Below are 7794 nucleotides of genomic sequence, written 5' to 3' on the forward strand. Positions count from 1 at the left end.
CCATCTGCTTTAGAAAAAAAGCATATAAGGAGGAGGTGCATCGTTCTCGCAGCCAAGCCAAAAATTCCACAACATGCTCCTCAGACAGCGTCCCCATACAGTCCGTGGAGATCCAGTTTTCGACACGTAGACGCTGCTTTCCCAGCTGGGGTGAAGTGAGGCTGGATGCCCACATGGGAAGCAACGGCTTCGGCGTGTTGTTTGGAACCGTGTGGACAGAAAACACACTGCGGGCGGAGCGATCTTTTGGATCGCCAAGAAACGAAAATTGTGGTCTTTTTCGCAACTGTACCGGTGATTCGGCGGCAGTGGACAAAAGATGCGGTGTCAGCACATCCGTTGCTTTTAGTCCCGAGGGCCGCTTGGGAATGGCGGTTTGACGGAAATCGACTGGCTCGCCGCCCGCTTGCATCGTGGCTGCGATTGGGGGGTCCTTCCCCATCGCGTGAATCGTGGCCGCACGATCGGCTGGTTGAGCGGCGGAAGGCACATCCCCCGCTTCGGATGCATGCCGTGTCGATGATGACGAAATGCCCCTCGCAGCTGCGATTGGGGTGAGTCGTGCGAGTGGTGGGCGCTGCGTCCTCCAACACGCAACGACAGCCACATGCATCTTGAACGTGTCGCGGCCGCAGCAGCACTACCCAAAAAGGGTGCAGTGACGTGAGTGCTCCTCCCTGCCTTCTACTCGTCTCCCCCCTCCCTCCTTTTCTGCCTGCTGTGCGGGCGTGTAATTCTGCGGGTGGAAGAAAAACACCAAAAAAAACACACAAAAAAAAATTTAATAAATAAATAAAAGAAAGTGACGGTAAACGCACGTACACGGCAACAAAACAAATCAGTAAAAAAAAAAGAAAATTAATATGCCGGTCGCAAGGCGTATTCATCCCTGAAAGACGTCCGTTTTTGAAATAATAATAAAAAGCATGCCGCCCATCGCAGCTGCGTGCTCGTCTTCCGCCCTTATCGTCGTCTGGAAGAGCGGCGTTGGATCCCACACACCACAACACCATCCACAAAAGCGGGAATAAATTTATTGAATTATTTGTTTTTCTCTTTTCCTTCAGTCATACATTTTCTCCATTATCCTCTTTGCATTTGTCTGTTTCCTCTTCCTTTTTTCTTTCTCCTCCAGCTTCGTTGAAATGCCGCAATTCTTTCGTTTCACACAAAATATTCTTGCATATGTATATATATATATATATATATTTCTTTTAACTCATTCTATTCCCCCTTTCCTTCTCTTCCTACAGCATCATTGGACTGACTCAAGGGAAAGACTTGCCCCCCCGAACAGACGTGTACCACATGCATGTACCCATGTTGCCAAGGACCGCCCGCACTCTAGATACACATGAATTTAATATCTGCGCGGCATCTTTTTCCGTTGGTGAGAGCCAAGAAGGTTGGACGACTCTGCTCCACCGCTCGGCCCCGCATCCGTAGCGAATGATACCTTGGAAGTTATGGGCTGAGCAAACGACAATGTGCCCGTGGGATTCGAGACACCGGAGGGAACGCCTGGAACGGACTGCAAGCCTCCTCCACCAAAGGCCCCAGAGGGGGCGTCATTGTACGACGGCGCGGCAAACGGATTTGGCCCCGCAGCGGAATCAACACCGGCCGAACCAAACGAAGACGGAAAGTTGGATAAAGGAGCACTGGCAGGAGTAGTAAAGGCGCCCGGCCCTGAAGGTACACTAAAGGGATTGGAGCCAGCGGAGGAGAAAGAAGGAACCGTAGGTGTCTGCCATGCGTCCGACGGCGCGGCGGAAACAGTTGTAAATCCAAACCCCTGTTTGGCAGAAAACTCATTGCCAAATCCAGCAGACATGTTATTAAAGGAGGAAGCCGATGGATTGCCACCATTACTAGAAGAATTGTTGGCCGTCGTTGTTTCTGCTGTCGCCACCCCTCCTTTGGTGGGCTCAACCACATTCATTGCACCGCCAAGGCCGGATGTGCTCGCCTCCGTTGAACTCCCAGAAGATGCGCCAAATGAAAACGGATTTTTTGGCATTGAAGTCGTTCCAGTCGCAGGCGTCCCACTTACCAAATTTCCGCCGAACGAGAAGGGATTCTTCTTCTCCGTGGAAGACCCTGCAGAAGTGTGTTCCGCTTTCATCGCCGGTTCAACCCCCGCCCCAGTCGAGGCTGTTGGGCCTTTAGAATTGCCACCAAATGTAAAAGACTGCTTTGGCGCTAATGAAACATCTGTGGCGGGTGCCTTATTCGTCGTATCCCTCGTGGTGGTGGTGGTGGTGGTGTTGGCATTCGCAGGGGGACGACTGAACGGCGGCAATTCCAACGACTGTGGGTGGGCATGAGGGTGTCTCTTTACATCTTCTATGGACTTCTCTAAAAGAGCAACGGCCGTGGACGTCTGGTTCACTTCGTTACGCAAGGTGGTGACATCGCCGCGGAAGGTTTCTACGAGAGTCTGTAGCCCTTTGAGAGATCCGACGGCACCCTCCATCGACGACTGCCTTCCATCCATCAGCTGCACATGTTTTCTGAGTTCCGCCACTTCTACTCGCAGGTCACTGACAAAACAACGCGCACCTTCTTGGGAATGTTCAATTGCCTCACGACTTCGTTGCAACTCTGCCCGTGTCTCCTCCACAAGTTTGCTTAAATGATCATACTGATCCTGCATCCGTCTCAGTTCTGTGCGGAGCATAGCGGTATTATCCTCTGAAGAAACACCGTCCCCTTTATTGATGTTCAATGGCTCCTTCCGTGCAAGTTTTGCGCTCCTGTAGTATTCTATAGACTCGTTCAAGAGGGACTGCTCTTCCTCGTTGGATATAGGCCGCACATGGCCTTGATGACTCAGTTCATACGGATTCACAGCTCTACTATCGTCATGAAAATTTTTATTTCCCGCAGTGTGGCCTGCAGTTCGTACGGCAATTCCGTTGAAATGATACCCACGTGGCGCCAATTCCCGCCCTCGTTTTCCACGCATTTCGGATGTGTCTTTCGGTTGGCTCAGTGACACGCTTTCCATTGACAGATTTGGTGTGAAAAGCATGGGAACGGGCACCGCCAAGTCGCTCTGCACGTAAAAGTGATTCACAACGGGCGTGTTTGTCATCCAAGTCGTTCCCACAGCCGTGTTGATGCGTCTCTACTCCTCTGCGTAAATTCCTTCGGCCACAGATGCAATGTGCGGAATCCCTACTCAATCGGCAGCCACAATCGCTCTTATTATATCCTCCCTGATTCACGTGCCATAGTGTCATTACAGAAGCAGACAGAAAAAAAAAAAAAAAAAGAGAAGCAGAAAGGAAAGAGAATATATATATGCATATTAAAGTAAAAGAAACATCCTTTCCAACCACCACCATGACACCCACATACATACAAGGAAAAGGGGGGAGGATGTGAATACGCAGCATTTGAAAGAAACACTGACTCAACCCAATAACAATATTCGTCTTTTTTCCTTTTCCTTTTTTTTTTCTTTTTCCAACTCACCCACCCATCCACGCATCAACCGCGACTGTTCAACTCGGCGTCGTGCTGTCCGCAACCCACTTGAGGTAATCCTCGCTGCCGGGCCCCATTGGCACGCTGATGATCTCCGGGACGTCGTACGGGTGATGTCGCGTCACATCCGCAACCACCTCCTCGATAAGTGAAGTCCTTGTTTTTATCATCATGAGGCACTCGCTCTCCTCCTGCAGGCGGCCCTCCCACTGATAGACGGATTGAATGACGGGAATGATGTTCACGCATGCCGCCTTCTTGCCCATGACCAGCTGCTTCGACAGCTCGCGTGCCACCTCCATCGAAGGCGTCGTCACGTAACACACAGAGAACATAAAGGAGAGTATTTGACACAACACAACTCCGTAAAAAAAAAAAAAAAAGCAAACCCCAATAATAATAAAAATTAAAGAAACTGCAAAAGAAAATAATAAGAATAATAATAATAATTTGCTCTCTGGACGGAGAACACCCGACCCCCTAAAAAAAAGAAAAACCGGCATGCACACGCAAGACGGCCACCAGCATGTGGAGGGCAACAGAAAAGGAGGGAAGGAATTTCATAAGCAGGTGTTTGTATATATATATTAGCAGCTGTAGTGTTTCCTTTCTTCATGGGAAAAGAAAGTGAAAGAAAAAATGATAATAATCCTCTTCCATGTTGTGGATGATCGCCACCCATACACACACACACACACACACACACAGACACGATTTCAACGCATCTCCTCCCCCTCAGTGGAGCACCATCAGTGGCAAAAGCAAGCACACACACACAAACACACACACACACACACACGTAGGCACATACACCCACTAAAGTTTATGTGTCACCGGGGTGGCCAAAGACAAAACACTGCCATCCAGTTCCCTCACACCTTCGATCTATTGGAAGTCCATCCAGGCACGGAAACGAGGTGTTCACCGGGACACACAAGAGCAGTGAGCTCCCCGCCATACACACACCGAGTGTCCAATCCGATCGCATGAGGGTAGCGTTGGAGGCCTCGTCTGGCGTCGTGGCCAAAGACAACAGTCTCCGGACCCTGCCACAGCGATGCCCACGGCACACCGTCCGTTGTATCCTCAGATGCCCTGTACAGCCCGTCATCCTGCAAAATGAGGTTGCGCATCGTAGTGACCTCCTTAACCAATTGCCGCTCAAGCGGGTGTTGAACGTGAAGGCCCGCATGTACTACCAGAATTTTGTGTGCGGGAATGCGGAGAATATGCGGCAGTTGTGATAAATACTCTTCAACATCCTGCGGTAGCGACATGGCAAGCGGGGCTAAACTCGATTGGCTATTCTTCCCGTGCAGCGCCCCATGTTTTCGTATCTTTTTCCGAAGTTTGAGAAGCTTGGCGTCATGATTGCCAATCACACCGCGTGCTCCAAGGCTCTTCAGCAGACGCACAACGCCAAACGAGTCTGGCCCTTTGTTCACCATGTCCCCAGCGGTGATTAACTGATCCCTTCCCCTCGCAAAGTCTGTGACTGATAAAATGTCCTCCAGTTGGGCAAGGCAGCCATGAATGTCGCCTACAATCACAACCCGCCCATTCACGTTGTGGAGAGTCTCCAACTGTGCGTATTTTTTTCCCATCGTGATGCTAACAGCACACATACACACACACACACACACAAACGCCCTAGTGCAATAAAAAAAAGGCACCAGACTATTGAGCGTCACAAAGAGAAAAATCACAGAGAAATAGTAACATGCAAATCCATTACAACCGCAACTGCCAAAACCACCACCACCACCAGCAGCGGCGGCAAAAATGCCCTGACTAAAATTCAGAAAAAAGAAAAATAAAAGGAAAAATATCTGATATGGCAGTAACGTCCATAATATATACAACCCCTCCAAGCGTCTTTTGTTCTACCGAGTTTCCTTCAGTCTATGGCTCTGCAAAACAGGCATAAAAATCTCACTGAACCTCCTTCATATTTGCATACATGCACCAAAATAACAATAATAATAATACGTGGATAAGTAAAAGCAGACAAACGGTATAAATGCGTGTGTGTATGTGTGCTCCTAGAGACAGTGATACCACACCACCACCTCCGCCTCTACCGGGTCAATGCAGACATAGCAGTAGTTCAGGTTACTGGGCTCCGCGTCATCGGTTCGAGTAAAGAGTGAAAAACCGCTCACTGCCTGCACAGAAACAACAGTTGAAACCACTTCCGGTGTCAATGCGGTACCGTCCACATATGCGGCACGATCGGGCTCGTCCATGCCATCCCCAGCAGATGTTGCCTCATTCTTCTGCACCGCACGAATGGCGACAAGGCCCTTGTACCACGCCCGCGCCACATCAAGGTAAACTCCCAAGTCGTCATCCCACTGGTTGTTGCTGCCGCCACCCGCCACAAGGCGCCATAAAATGTGATACAAAAATTCGGAACGCTCCGCCTCCGTAAAAATGCGACGAAGTGCGGCAATTGAAAGTCCTGCACCAGAGCCATAATTAATCGCGTTCCACGCCTCCTCCTCGGCATACTCATCTCCCTCATGGCTTATGGCGCGATTGTGTGCAAGCAAGAAGAGCGCCCGCAACTCATCCGTCACGGCAATGTCGTGTGGAAGATAAAAATCCGGGCGTCGAACGACGGGCAAACGCACGCAACCGTCAAATATGGCCGCTTCGGCCTCATCGTGACATACATCTCCCTGCACCTCCACATGCCGCACAACTCCTGCCTTGACGAGACGAGTGAATGGCTCAAGTGTCGTCCAACTACAGTGCAGCTCGGTGTATTCCACCGCGTCACGTGTCAGTCTCATTGCAGGAGAAAGCGCAAGGGCATCACGCACGGCGGTGGAGTCAAAGAGAGACACAAGAAACTCCTGAAGCACCCCTTTGTGAAATCCAGAGAACCGTATCGCACCAGCCACAACGGCACCGTTGCCAACACCACCGCCATGAGACGCACCCTCCTGCGCAATTCGGCTTTTATTCTCCTGCTCAAACCGGAGGGCACACACACGAGTCTGACTGTGCAGCCCCCACCTTCGCTGTGCCTCCTTATAGGCGGGGTCCGTCAAAACATGTTCCAAACGTCGATGAGTTAACGGCTCAAAAGAGAAGCGAGTTTGCGGCCCCATTCTTCTCCCCGTTCCTTTCTTCCCCTTCGACTGGCCCGCACGCTGCCGCGACACAAAGAACAAACAAAACAAAAAAAAGGGTGCGGAAAAAAAAAAAACATAAAGCAAAAAAGCATAAGAACACGCGCAGCTAACAAAAAAAAAAAAAAAAAAGCATCGCAGCGCTACCACACACCGCCACATGGCCCACCGTTTAATTACATAAGAGATCAATTGAGCGACAGAAACACAACTCACACAAAGACACAAACACACAAATATACGCAGTAACGTGGGCAAAGATTTTTTTAAAAAGGTTAAAAAACACAACAACAAAGAACAAAGCCCATAAAAACACCCAACTATTATTATCATTTTTTTTTTTAAGTGGAGCCTGTTTTGGCGTATCTCACTACCTCCCACAAAACGAGTCTTGGCCGCATCACCAACAAAATTCATTCATCCCTACTCAATCCACGTAAAAAAAGGCCGTCGCTCCCAGAAACTGTAATATATATATCATTCTCTTTAGTTTCCGCCGTCTGTTTTTCATTCCGTCCATTTTATTCACTTCTCTCTTATTGGGTGTTTACCCTTTTTTTTTTCTTTCCTAAAGCTTTCATATCGACCCAAAACTCCGGTCCCCAAACTAATGGATACCCCGTACTGCAGTGGAGTGACGCCCATTGGCCGAGCCCCAGCAGAGAGGTGGTGGCGGTGTATGTTGCCTTCCATGACATCTCTCTCCCCTCCTCACATCAAATCACACAAACGACTTACGCTCTAAGTATCGCTTCAAGAAGTACAGCTGGAAGCAACTCATGATAACAAGTGTAAGAACCTGGAACACACTCCATATGAGCAGGCGCTCGCTCGACTCCTCCACCGTCGCCCGATGCTCCTTCTGCTGTGTACGCAAGAGCATCTGAAGCGACTCCACCTGACGCATCAAGGAAGAAATATGCTCCACTTTTCGCTCCACCGGGTCCAGCTCCGACTGCTTTGCCACAGATGTGTAGTCGACATGGTAACGGAAGTGAAAAACAACAAGCTTCGGGGTGTAATGTGCGTAGGTGTTGTCAAGACAAGCAACGATGGCCTTTGTGCCGCTCTGGGCGAGCACTTCATACAACCCTTCTGACGTCTCCCCCCACTCTTTAAGAATATGCCCCTCCTGATCAGCAACCGAGGCGCGTATGTCGTGGTT

The 7794-nt window shown here is 49.8% G+C and overlaps 6 protein-coding genes across 6 annotated transcripts, besides 12 other annotated features; all 6 read right to left on the reverse strand.

Moving 5' to 3' along the window:
* Window positions 1-613, reverse strand: Tc00.1047053505009.4 (hypothetical protein, conserved; the record flags this gene model as incomplete). The annotated part of the gene is made up of 1 exon (XM_800223.1): window positions 1-613. A coding segment is annotated over one exon (613 nt), but the record flags the coding sequence as incomplete, so codon positions are not given.
* Window positions 1-881: a sequence feature (heterozygous, Esmeraldo-like haplotype).
* Window positions 772-798: a sequence feature (AT_rich).
* Window positions 882-5792: a sequence feature (areas not merged during assembly with more than two copies in the genome that could not be assigned to a particular haplotype).
* Window positions 1184-1209: a microsatellite.
* Window positions 1361-3097, reverse strand: Tc00.1047053505009.10 (hypothetical protein, conserved; the record flags this gene model as incomplete). Its single annotated transcript, XM_800219.1, has 1 exon — window positions 1361-3097. One exon carries the CDS (start codon window positions 3095-3097, stop codon window positions 1361-1363), a length of 1737 nt encoding a protein of 578 aa, XP_805312.1.
* Window positions 2247-2271: a microsatellite.
* Window positions 3259-3299: a sequence feature (A-rich).
* On the reverse strand, window positions 3510-3827 carry Tc00.1047053505009.20 (divalent cation tolerance protein, putative; the record flags this gene model as incomplete). Its single annotated transcript, XM_800220.1, has 1 exon — window positions 3510-3827. The coding sequence occupies one exon, from the start codon at window positions 3825-3827 to the stop codon at window positions 3510-3512; it is 318 nt and encodes a 105-aa protein (XP_805313.1).
* Window positions 3919-3942: a microsatellite.
* Window positions 4168-4204: a microsatellite.
* Window positions 4259-4309: a microsatellite.
* On the reverse strand, window positions 4365-5117 carry Tc00.1047053505009.30 (serine/threonine protein kinase, putative; the record flags this gene model as incomplete). Its single annotated transcript, XM_800221.1, has 1 exon — window positions 4365-5117. One exon carries the CDS (start codon window positions 5115-5117, stop codon window positions 4365-4367), a length of 753 nt encoding a protein of 250 aa, XP_805314.1.
* Window positions 5111-5136: a microsatellite.
* Tc00.1047053505009.40 (hypothetical protein, conserved) lies at window positions 5535-6608 on the reverse strand (the record flags this gene model as incomplete). The annotated part of the gene is made up of 1 exon (XM_800222.1): window positions 5535-6608. The coding sequence occupies one exon, from the start codon at window positions 6606-6608 to the stop codon at window positions 5535-5537; it is 1074 nt and encodes a 357-aa protein (XP_805315.1).
* Window positions 5793-7794: a sequence feature (heterozygous, Esmeraldo-like haplotype).
* Window positions 6663-6761: a sequence feature (A-rich).
* Window positions 7351-7794, reverse strand: Tc00.1047053505009.49 (hypothetical protein, conserved; the record flags this gene model as incomplete). The annotated part of the gene is made up of 1 exon (XM_800224.1): window positions 7351-7794. A coding segment is annotated over one exon (444 nt), but the record flags the coding sequence as incomplete, so codon positions are not given.

Source organism: Trypanosoma cruzi, genomic scaffold (assembly GCF_000209065.1).
Source record: "Trypanosoma cruzi strain CL Brener 1047053513589 genomic scaffold, whole genome shotgun sequence".
Lineage (NCBI taxonomy): Eukaryota > Euglenozoa > Kinetoplastea > Trypanosomatida > Trypanosomatidae > Trypanosoma > Trypanosoma cruzi.